General features: G+C 37.9%; 2 protein-coding genes across 2 annotated transcripts; both read left to right on the top strand.

Annotated features, from left to right (window-relative positions):
- Nucleotides 1-1879: 1879 nt before the first annotated feature.
- LOC308105355 (parvalbumin beta 2-like) lies at nt 1880-5534 on the top strand. The gene is made up of 5 exons (XM_080456028.1): nt 1880-1944; nt 2711-2788; nt 3739-3871; nt 4698-4807; nt 5266-5534. Exons 2-5 carry the CDS (start codon nt 2728-2730, stop codon nt 5289-5291), a joined length of 330 nt encoding a protein of 109 aa, XP_080312154.1. The 5' UTR covers nt 1880-1944; nt 2711-2727; the 3' UTR covers nt 5292-5534.
- Nucleotides 5535-8382: 2848 nt separating this feature from the next.
- Nucleotides 8383-11049, top strand: LOC308105354 (parvalbumin beta-like). Its single transcript, XM_080456027.1, has 5 exons — nt 8383-8476; nt 9006-9072; nt 9637-9769; nt 10152-10261; nt 10633-11049. Exons 2-5 carry the CDS (start codon nt 9012-9014, stop codon nt 10656-10658), a joined length of 330 nt encoding a protein of 109 aa, XP_080312153.1. The 5' UTR covers nt 8383-8476; nt 9006-9011; the 3' UTR covers nt 10659-11049.
- The last annotated feature ends 1121 nt before the right edge of the window (nt 11050-12170 follow it).

Genomic DNA, 12170 nt, shown 5'->3' with positions numbered 1-12170 from the left:
GTGTAACACACTAGATTTTATTATTGATTATAAACTGTGTTGCTTCCATCACAGTGAACTATGGTCAGCCTGACATGTATTTAACCTGCAGTTTTTAACCTTTACAGGCCTAGGTTTTCATTCCCCTTTAAGGACCAACAGTCATATTCAATTTTGTTCTGCCACTGAACTGATACTTCTCCTCAGACTATTTCTGCAGAACTTTTCAAAGGGGGCGAGGCCCCTGACTGCTGCAGAAACCAGGGCATTCCTGATGGCCGGAGACTCGGATGCCGATGGAAAGATCGGCTGGGATGGTATATGCTCAAGTGTAAAAGATGCTCAATTTTATTGTATTATTTGTAACTTGTCCATTAACAATTACACACAGGTCACTTTAAACTACTCTACTACTACTACTCTAACTACTCAATGCTTGTGAGGATGGTTGCTGGGCAACTGCAGTAGTAGTAGTACAGACTTAGCATAAACTGTCTACCAGAGATTTACACTTCAGTATCTTAAGTGTCACTTGCAGGATGAGGTTACGATAATGATTTTACTAGAGTAGATCCACTTTCCCATTATATATTGATTTGGCCAACGCACTGACTGCAAAAATGTATAAAGTGTTTATCTTTCTTTCTTTCATTCTTTCTTTCTTTCCTTTTTTCTTTCTTTCTTTCCTTCTTTCAGAGTTCTCTGCAATGGTCAAGTCTTCATAAGGCCTTGCATAATCCCTGACCTGTGTGGTGATGATGGCAAGATGGACACGATTTTTATAATAATGTATAGGCTTGTGGAAACATAACATGGACTCATATGCTGTGTAGTTACAGTAGAAAATGTGTGAGGTAAACTCACTTTCAAATAAACAGTTCATGGATTAACCTTTGCTTCAGAATTTGTAAATATTATTATAGTAATGTTTTCAAATCCATAAAATAAAAACATTTAACTATTTGTTAGAGAGTAAATCTAATGTGCATGTGAACTCATCATAGTGAATGTGTTCCTGGTAAGGTGAACATGAGCATGATGCCCAGTCAACAGACCATATATCTTCAGTGTCTAATGTAAATGTAGCTCACGCACATGCCCATCACTCATCTTCTAGAAATATTATATTCAGCATCGGGTGAAGAGTTTAGGGCTTGGGTTTCTCCATTTAACTGCATGGGCAGCTTTCAAATGCTGAAACAAAGTATTAGTTTGACACTTTAATTATGTGCAGTTTCATATAAAACATACACTGAACATACTGCTGAATTTGGCCATACATTTGCATAATGTTCAATCCATTTATTTTGAATTGCATTCTCCATCCAGTCTCTTGATAGGTGAATATATGTGGTCTATTAAAAAGAAGAAGAAGAAAGGTTGTAATTAAAATAATTATTCCAAAAATGGCCCAAAACTTTTGACAACACAAACTCCCAAAAATACCAAATTAAAGATTATTATTATTTAATCATTTTTGTATTCAAAAATATATATAATAATAATAATGATTATAATAATAATGAATCATAATGACCAAGGACCATAGGCCTACATTGACCATTGACTGAAATTGGGTTGACTTGCTACCAGCTCCCCATCAACGCGTGCCCCCTAGGTGCCACATACCGCAATTAGCCGAATTGGATTACACAGGAAACGCATGGCAAACAATTTACGGTGCAAACCTGCAGCCAATGAGCAGCATGCATCATATTTAGTATGCATAAAATATGCCCCTCTTGCTGTTCACATATGGAGTGTGTCCCTCGGTGGGAGCGATCCGAGCGGTAAAAATAGCACAATCCGACAACTAGACACATTTTTGTCCTAAACCAACCCTATATGGTGTAAGTGACACCTCGAAGGGGCCACAGCCCTAGGACTATAAATTAGGGAGGTGAAGGCCCTCTTGCTTCATCCTGCTCTCAAGTTGAGGTGTATTCTGCTCCGGTCGACAGCAAGGTGAGTCTCTCCTCTCAGCTCTGGATGGAAGTAAAAGGATCGCTCACTTTATGCATTGATTCTGATTCATCTCGACATTGCGAGGACTTTTCTCTTTTCACTGAAATGGAATAATAGAAGAAACTTGCATTGGAATTACAACTTGTGTTTTTTTGCTGTGATTTTTTTTGCTATACGCTGAAACTCCGCAGGCCTAAAACTGGAGGGAATTCCCAATGGATTGATTGGAAGGCCTCCTTATTTATTTATTTTAATTGGTTTCATTATTTACCTTTACTGAGGTTCGGGGCCAGTATTGCATAGGCCTGGCCTACACTGCATGTGCATTGTGACGAGAAGGCCGAGGGGCGCCGAATGACATGTGCCACCAGGGCAAATAATGCTAAAGAAGATATTAATTAATATGTGACATTATAAATTGATGGGGGGATCGAGTTATCTTGGTGTCAAACACCTTGGGTGGGGTTAAAAAAAAGAAGAAGCTTGTTAAACATCTTGTCTCCCATGATATACTGATAAAACACGAACCAGAAACATTTATGAGCTATTAATGATAATAATAATAATAGCTATTAATAATATTAATACATCTGTGATTGATTGAATGCAACATTAGCCGAAATGAAAGGAAGCTATAGCTTTTTTTTGGTGTTTAACATAGTAGCCTATAGGTCTGTACATAATCTTCTTAGTTTTTTGCCTGTAAGGCAGAGATGATCACTAATTTTGAATCTAAAAATGTTAATGTTCTTTTTTTCCTCCATAGAACAAAAATCATCAGAAATGGCATTCGCTGGTATTGTGGAAGCAGCTGATATTGCTGCAGCACTCGCTGGGTGCGCAGGTAAGTCTATAGAAGACACACCTATCAGTGGTGGAATGGAATGTAGGCTACTAACAGAGATGGAAGAAGTAGCCTACTCGCATGTTTTACTTAAGTAAAAGTATCAATACTGCAACGTTGGTATTCTGTTACAAGTAGAAGTCCTGTATTCAAAATGTAGGCTACTTGAGTAAAAGTAAAAAAAAGTATTGGCATCAAAATATTCATATAATTGTAGTGGAGCAAAAGTGCAACATTTTCCTTTGAGATGTAGTGGAGTAGAAGTAAAAGTATTGCAAATTTGAAATACAGAAGAAAGTAAAAAATATCACCAAATTGTACTTAAGTACAGTCCTTCAGTACATGTACTTAGTTATTTTACACCACTGGCTACTAAGTTGTATTTACTCAAGTAAGCTACATAGGCCTGGCTAATAAAAAATTAGAAGCATTTGTACTTTAACTACTTTTGGTACTTAAATATATTTTGATGCTACTACTTTTGTAGGCCATGTAAAAAAAATAACGTTTATTGTGTGGCTATTTTTATACTGTGGTAGGCGGCCTAATTTTAGGAAAGTAGCCTGAAAGATCTGAGTAGCCTACTTCTTCCACCAATAGTCCTAATCTATCTCATTATTAATATTATTATTATTACTATTATTATTATTATTACAAATGATATCATTATTCAGTCACTGGTTAATGACAGTGACTGAATTGACTAATTATGTATTAGATAAATAAGCACATTTTTCATGGCTTTTATAACCATTGCTATGGTCCATTCCGGTGTTTGTCCAAAATTCTAGCTAAAATAAATGCAGCATTATGCAGCTTCAAAGGCAATGCTTGGAATCTGAAGTTAGCAGTGAAAATTCACTGAGAACAGAAATGCACGCTTTTCCACTTTCTATCCTGCTGCATGAAACTTATTCCCTCTCCATGTGTTCTCTCTCTTTCTCTAACAGCTGCTGGTAGCTTTGACTACAAGTCATTCTTTGCCAAGGTTGGTCTGCACACAAAGTCTGATGCAGTTATCGAAAAGGCCTTCTATGCTATTGACCAGGACAAGAGTGGCTTGATTGAGGAGGATGAGCTGAAGTAAGCACTACAAACTTCATTATTACGTTGTTAATTTCAAACTTCATGAATAGCCTATAGTTGAATTTCTCTTTAAATATTGGCTACCTTTTACTCCATTACATTCTTTATTTAAAAATGCTTGGAGTTTCTTATATCAACGTATAGCATATGCTATGTACTGCAGTAGTTCATTACCCTCCTAGCGCTGCAGCGCCCTGATTCTCTGCTTTATTCTCACTGGAAAGACACTACACCAGACTAGAAAGGCTCAGTTTATGTTAATGGTTATACATGGTATAGTTTGTTGCTATTGCCACTATTTGTTTTGGGTCTAATTAATTCTAATTCTTCAAAAACGACCCCCAGTCAAGGTTTTATATATAACCAGTGGTGAAAGCACTGTAACTAATTGCAAGTACTCTCATTACTGTTACTGAGTAGTGTTTTCATGTATTAATAATAATTAAATACATTTTGAGTACACTGAAATTCATTTAAATTCCACTGTTGCTATAGATTTTTGATGAGTTGTTCTAAAACATCTTTTGAAAGGCAAGAATGACAGTAGGATATTCTAGTACCTTTTTGGTTGCTACATGAGACACCACAGTGTTCCACTGGCAAATTTTCACCGCCTAGATTCACGAGCCAAATACCCAAATGGCTACTTTGCATAACAGGTTTACCGGTGTCGGTGAGCGTGCGCGCGCGTGCATGTGACAAAAGAAATCACCATTACACCACTGCTCCCTAAACACAGTTACACAACATCATCTGTCTTGGTACATGTTGAGAAGATCTGCACTTGCTTCCTGTTAACCTGTGTGGCATTGTTTGTCCATAGGCTGTTCCTGCAGGCATTTGATGCTAGTGCCAGGCTCCTCTCAGAAGCTGAGACCAAGGCCTTCCTGGCAGCCGGAGACACCGATGGCGATGGTGCCTTTGGAGTTGAAGGTAACCAATCTCAAGTCCTTGATTTCTTCGCATCAACTGGTGTTTTCTTGCTGGTACAGTGCTAGAGCACAGAGTAAAAGTCTGTCTCCAGTGACCTGTAACCAGAGCTTTGCAGACAAGTTGTATTTTCAAATGGCATTTTTAGACATCAGGTTCAGTTATCCAGTAAACAATCAAAACAAATTGACAGCCTAAGTATAAGGCATTACATATTCCCAAGGGGGCATTTAGCAAGTCTGACCTCTACAATTGTGGTCCCTACTGGTGATCAAATGTAATAGCAGTCCTTTGTATGAAAGATTTTTTTGATTTTGCAAGTTTTGTACACAAATATATGTTTTGATATGGATTGATATGGATATGGATGAACAATATGAATGGACATACCCTCAGAATTTTGCCTAACCATAGCTAGCTAAAACTGAGCTCTTAACTATCATGTCTTATTTTCTCCACAGAGTTCACCCTCCTCGTCAAGGGTTAATTGCATTCTATGGAACCACTGCTGTGAATGCCATCACTATGCCTGTCCGTATCTTTTTTATATTCATTTTATTTATGAATGTCACAGCCCTGTACTGTAACTCCCCTATTACCCAAAAGCGTGTTTACACTCCATGTTTTTTTTAAATATGTTTTGTTCTTGCATTCAGAGAAACTAGTACTACCACTCATTTGCACTTTTCTGAAAGTGGAATAAACTCACATTTTGGGTTAAAAGAAAAAAGCAATGTCTTGTGTTCAATATTGGTTCCGGGGGGGAGTTGTTTCGTGTCTGCATGTGCATATTGGTCTGGAGCAGGATTCTTTGGATCCAAACATGGCAGCCTCCATACCATAGCTTACTTTACACCTATTATACATCTTTGACGATGTGATTGAAAGTGAAAGAGGATATGCTTTGGCATAGCCCAGTGGTACAGGCTGCTAGATAAATGGTCAGCATTGGCAGAGACAGGTGCTTCAGTGAGAACAGCACTGGAGGCGACTTGCTTTCTGGATGTGCTTCAAAAGCTGTGATTTGAGCACAACTGCATAGTCTGAGGCAATACAGTATGTTCCACAGGAATGGAGCCAGCACTGGGATAGGGTTACTTTAGTCCCCAATTACATGGCTTTTTGTCAGCGAGGCACATTGATTTGCAATGTTCTCTCTCAGATTGTGAGCTATAATGCTAGGTAAGGGACACACAGAATATGTTTCACTTCTTTCTTCATAGCAGTGAAAACAGAAAGAAACTAAAAACAAACATTTGAAGTTTTATTCAGAAAAGTGCTCATCCTAAAAATCTCACCCCACATTATGTGCTTAGTGAAAACATTTTATCTTAATATAAAACAAGTGCCATTGCAAGGTGTTTTAACTATGAAAATGGGGAAGAATGGAGAATTTAGCCCCAAGGAGTTCTTATAAAATGTACATTTGAAGCACACCTCAATGACGACGGAAGCTTTCTGTCTGGAGATACCCTACAGCTTTACTTTATATTTGTCAACCCAAGTCTGAGACAGTACATTTGTAATATAACCCTGATATTTAATAAGGGCACGAATAGTGACTGTATCCATAACCCAGTCATTCAGGGTGAGGGACCTTATTTGACCACCCAGAAGGCTATAGGCTGATTTGTAAGGCCTTGAAAAAGTGGCTTAAAAAAATAAGAAGAAAACAAGCATAAGCCTACTTACAGTATGCACAGCTCGGGGGAGGTAGGCCTATACAAGAACGCATAATTCATAAAACTAGCTGGTATAAAATGAGTCCTTCTCAGACATTTTCATGTCAAGGCCAGATACTGCATAAGAGAAGATTTTTGTTGTTATAGAATTGATTTATTACAGAATTCTACACCTGTCTTTACTGTACAGTAAGTACGGAGTTAACAGTGGAGAGAGTGAAGCCTATTATCTAAATAGGCATTTTTATACATTGTCTCACTGGGATAACTTCTAATAAGCTATAAGCCTTTCTTTGTAAATGTAGATGACTACTGTAGTTCCCCAGTACAAACAGTTGTGTGTTATAGCCTAGATACCTCTCTTTCATTGGGCCTACACAAGATCTAAAGGGCTTGAGTGACAACAGCCTATGCAAATATAAACTTTCCTAAAATAGCATCATAAATACTTCCAAAGCCTTAACGAGAAATAGCCTACATGAGTGTAAGAGAGGAAGACTATAACCTAGCTGGAAGTCTTCAACTGGATGAAAGTGCACAGATTAAAATCAAATTCTATGATTTCATTTAGCACTGTACACCGAACAATACCATGTTTTTAAAAAGTGCCACAGTGGGTTCAAATTGGATCATAGTTTGATTCAGTTGTAATATATTTGGCGGAATTTTGACAGATCCAATGTTTTGACTCAATCTTAGATTCCCGAACCATTTGCAGTGTCACCCGTGCTACAGCAATTTTAAGCCTATTGTTTTTAGGTTACACTACAAATCTGATTTATTCTGTGGTTCTTTATACCACATTTTAACATTATTATATCGATATTTCTTATTTTTAAATATAAAACAATAGGCTATATATTGCCTACAATAATATATTAGGCAGTCTATTCACTGTGACTTGAGTTATCCTTTTTGAACCACAGTGCCAAATTCTATAATTTAATTTTGCACTGTGCACCTGACAAAACCATGTTTTAAAAAAGTGCCATAGAGTGTTCAAATTGGATCATGGTTTGATTCAGTTATAATATATTTGGCGGAATTTGGACAGTTCCAATGTTTTGACTCAATCTTAGATTCCCAAACCATTTACAGTGTCACGCATGCTACAGCAATTTTAAGCCTATCGTTTTTAGGTTACACACAGCCTTTGTCCTTCTGAAATGAAATCTGACATTTTGTGAAATTCTATGGTTCTTTATTCCACATTTGATTGATTATTATATCAATATTTATTATTTTAAGTATAAAACAATAGAATACATATATTGCAATGTATTAGGCAGTCTATTCACTGTGACTTGAGTTATCCTTTTCCAATCTCAGAGCCAAATCTTCTGGTAATGTGAGTAACATTGCAGACATTTTACGCATGCCAATGTGCATGCCAATATGAAAGTTAATTCTCACCAAACTATTCTGTTCAGAGAGAGCATGCATCATTAATCAGTCATAATTGGAGAAATACATTAGTTGTATATTTTGCTGTATAAGCTACACAATAACAATTCAGATTATTAAACGCTCAATAGGCCTAAATTAAATGCTTATCCTTGATTGATAATAAAACTAGTAGGTTACTCATCTAATCACCTAAATGTAATTGAATTCAGGAAACACAGTACAGTACCTCTCTTTTCCGTCCATGATGCTGTGTGCTATTTAATATGGTCCAGATATCCATGATCAGAGCATAGCATATATCACCCAAATCAGCACCGTATATTATTAGCCCGACGCAATATCAACTTCTTTTGCATAGGCCCATGCGTACCATTTAAGCGTCTTCATTTATGTACATATAAATAGAACAGCTCTGACCACTGGCCACATTTTCACCCACTCCGATGCGTGTCTATTACATATGCCTCATATTTCGGGTGAGAGAAGGTATATAAGCTTGTGAGGATATCCAGGGGAGTTTACTGCAGTTGCCAGCTTCATCTGAGCGAATCCACATTTTAATCTTAGTGCTCAGAAACTTGAGGTGAGTTCCACAGAAAAGAAGCAAATCTTTCAGCAAGTCTGCAATTGAACTCAATGAGCTTCCTGCACTGGAACAGGAGAAGGACTACAGGGGATAATCCTAAACAACAACAAAACCAAGTTTATCTTTGGACTAACCAAGGAATTAAGGAATTCATTACCAAACCTTAAACAGAACTGCAAAGGATCTTTAATCTTTTGGCTTGGAGGTCCTGATTTGGGAAAAGTGGACTACCTTTTCTGATCCTTTGAATCAAACTTTTTGTTGTGTGTGATTAACTCAAAAGAATACTGGCATAGGGGATACAATATACATTGTATGGCTTTATGAAGAGATTCAGACTTATAATACCCTGTCATTTACTAGCTGTACTGCAATAGATTTAAGATGTCTGATATAATGCTTAGTAGTATCATGCTTAATAATGCTTCAACAGCTGAGTGCAATACACTCTGATGTACCCTATGATGCCTCCTTCTCCTTTGTTTGAGCTTAAATGATGATTTATCTACTTCTTTCCTACCCTCAGATAAAAATGGCACTCGCCGCTGTACTCGTAGAAGCTGACATCACTGCAGCCCTTGCAGCCTGCAAAGGTAAGACCACCCACATAGATAGATACTGTAGATGGAGCTCAGAAATAATGCACGTGCATTACTTCAGTCATGCTATAGAGGCTATAGTCAGAATTCAATGGCATTTGTAGGATTACATACTGTACTGTAAGGAGACTGAAGTGACAGCCATTGTGGCACTCCTTCAAAATGCCAGGTTTTATAATATCCCAATATTAATATTTACTTTGGGAAGGAGAAAGGTAGCTTGCATAATAAAGAGAGAAAACCCTGATTTATACTTTGTCGTCGCAGTTGCGACGCATTGTGAGTTTGTAGATCTGCTATTTTATACGACGGAGCATGAATTAGCATACCGGTAACTTCTAATGTTAACACACTAGGAGACCTTAATGTAAACACACTGTAGGCCTACATAGATCATGTCAAGAATAATATTCATGCATGTTTTATATATTCACGAGATTTGAAGATTTGATTTGAAGATTAATTCCCCTCTGTCTCTCTCTCTGTGTGTCTCTCGCTCTCTCTCTCTCTTTCTTTCTCTCTCTATCTCTCTATCTCTCTGTCTCTCTCATTCCTCAGCTCCCGATACCTTCAAGCACAAGGAGTTCTTTGCCAAGATCGGCATGGCAGCCAAGTCCGCAGAGGATGTGAAGAAGGCCTTCCACATCATTGACCAGGACCAGAGCGGCTTCATTGAGGAGGAGGAGCTGAAGTACGCAAAACTCTCTTAGACTGCCTCAGATACACATACAGTACAGGAGAACAGTTCTCTTCAATGGCACCCAGATCATATTTCTGTGTTTGGGCCACAGTTAATCTAGCGTGATGTCCATGCCTGGAGGAATCTGAAAAACTCAGCCCTTGCGGTTCAAAGGAGTAACTCTATACGCCAACATTTTCCTTGAGTCTCATGTTAAAGGCTGACATAGAATAGAATTGAATAGAGCATATCTTTCATGTCATGAAACTTCATGACCTGCCAGAGCAGTCAGAGGTCTATACTGATTGTCTCAATACAATAAGGGACGAATTAACAATAAACACAATCTATCATGTGACATTTCATAATATTTATTTTTGGTCGTTCTCTCTAGATTCTTCCTGCAGAACTTCGCTGCAGGCGCCAGGGCTCTGACTGACGCTGAGACCAAGACGTTCTTGGCGGCCGGAGACGCTGATGGTGATGGCATGATCGGAGAAGATGGTGAGATTTTAATTCTATTAAAAACAGGGGCTATAACAGGGATCAGGGATCAGATAGATTTGACTTAATTTTGAGGTCTAGGACTTGATGGTAAACTGTGGCTGGAAAAGTAGCTATCGTTAAGATTTATTTGAATACTTTCTTTTTAATACAAGACTGAAAGATCTGACAAGGAGATGGATAATACTAAACTTCATATACCAAACCAATGCAATAACCATTATTGTCTACAGTAAAAACTAAACTGTGAGAACTGGCATGTGATTTGAAAGAACATCCAGAATTTACACTGCACCACATAAACAGTTGCTAACTTGACCAGTTTAGAAATAAAGCTTGAAATAATCTTTTATCTCGCTTTCTTCTCACAGAGTTTGCTCTAATGATCAAGGGCTAAATGACACGCAGTGACCAACACCTTAACTACCTACTTCGAAGGAACAAGATGTCACATCCCCGTTCTTCTCTCTCTTTGACTCCTCACTCACACACCCAGCCCATACTTTTATACACACATGGATGATCTTTAAACCTTGACTGCCAGCAACCCTCCGTCTGTCCTTCTCTCACTGTCACTCTCTCTGTCTGATCATGTCTCTGTCCATGGTGAATGTACCTGACTGTAATGTGTGGCTGACATTTCTCTCTCCTCTGTCATAGTGCTATTGTGTTAGCTTTGTTCTACTGTCTGTGGTCATGATGATGATGATGATGATGATTATGATGATGCACTGTGATGGAAAACAGACAGACGATAAGAGAGGAATAAAGATTATTTTTCAATAAGACACATGATGTGACCTTTGTCCTCAGGGGTGAGACATGAAATCTTTCATAAGGTTATAGCAATGATGATGATTATGATGATGATGATTAGTCATGCATTGCCTTAATGCACCACTCAGATAATGGTTATTATTCACATATCCATCTACCCACTGCACCAGACAGCAATTATGGACTAAAATACTATTACTGTCTTTTGCTATTTTTCCAATATCAAAGAATGCTATTGTTGTAGCTATAACATGGGAATTCATGGCTTTCAATTTTTACGTCTGAATTAATGGAATTCGTTTTACACTTATACTCACAATATACAGATGTTTGCCAGGAGTCTTCGGTACACTGACACAAAGTACAAGTTGTACAAGTTGTACTAGTACTTGTACAAGACCTCAGACTTTGCATTCCCACGTCTGAGGTCTGGAGCACATTTCTCTCCATCTTTGCTCTTCCACTACACTGTCTTTAATCTCCAGTGTTCACGACAAAAAGTAATATACAAGTTAATCATCGCTTTATTTTATTTTTATTTAATTACCATGGGTAGCCTAATAAACGTCTAGTTTTCTTGTGAAATAATCAATATTTGTTGTCACATGAGTAGTGTTGCTCCTGCATTGGCATAAAGGAACCACAAGGTGGTGTCCATGACCTAATAACTAGAACAGTGCTGGACAAACCAGAGTTGGAAACCACTATTGCAATCCCTCTAGTCTAGTCTTTGAAAATAGCCAATCTAGTACTCACAAGCTCACAACACGTTGCATTGTAGATCTTTCAAAAGATGTGTATGCATTTTGAAAACTTGTGAAATGGAACATTCTGCACAATGAGAACTTTTACCTTTTGGTACTTTAAGTACACTTTGATGCCAATACTTTTGCACTTTTACTCAAGTACATTTTGAATACCAAACTTTTAGCTTCTAACAGACTATTTTCACATTGTGGTATTGATACTTTTACTTAAGTAAAACATGTTGAGTACTTCTTCCACCACTGTATGTCATGATGCTGCAATAGTGTGTTTGGTAGGTAAAGGGTTAGTGGGGTGATCTGGGCAACCGACAGCTGCTCATGCGCTTTCTCTGCGGAGATGACTGGGGCATAGGTGGTCAGAGAGG

The sequence above is a fragment of the Gymnoscopelus braueri genome (genome assembly GCF_963280865.1).
Source record: "Gymnoscopelus braueri genome assembly, chromosome: 17".
Lineage (NCBI taxonomy): Eukaryota > Metazoa > Chordata > Actinopteri > Myctophiformes > Myctophidae > Gymnoscopelus > Gymnoscopelus braueri.
The sequence above is the reverse complement of the archived record's forward strand: the minus strand, read 5'-3'. Positions and strand labels throughout refer to the sequence as shown.

Excerpts from the sequence above, each read along its gene's own strand:
- LOC308105355 (XM_080456028.1), top strand. The coding sequence starts at position 2,728 with ATGGCATTCGCTGGTATTGTGGAAGCAGCTGATATTGCTGCAGCACTC. Across the intron at positions 2,789-3,738 it reads AGCACTCGCTGGGTGCGCAG|CTGCTGGTAGCTTTGACTAC; the intron begins GTAAGTCTATAG and ends TTTCTCTAACAG. Across the intron at positions 3,872-4,697 it reads ATTGAGGAGGATGAGCTGAA|GCTGTTCCTGCAGGCATTTG; the intron begins GTAAGCACTACA and ends GTTTGTCCATAG.
- LOC308105354 (XM_080456027.1), top strand. The coding sequence starts at position 9,012 with ATGGCACTCGCCGCTGTACTCGTAGAAGCTGACATCACTGCAGCCCTT. Across the intron at positions 9,073-9,636 it reads AGCCCTTGCAGCCTGCAAAG|CTCCCGATACCTTCAAGCAC; the intron begins GTAAGACCACCC and ends CTCATTCCTCAG. Across the intron at positions 9,770-10,151 it reads ATTGAGGAGGAGGAGCTGAA|ATTCTTCCTGCAGAACTTCG; the intron begins GTACGCAAAACT and ends CGTTCTCTCTAG.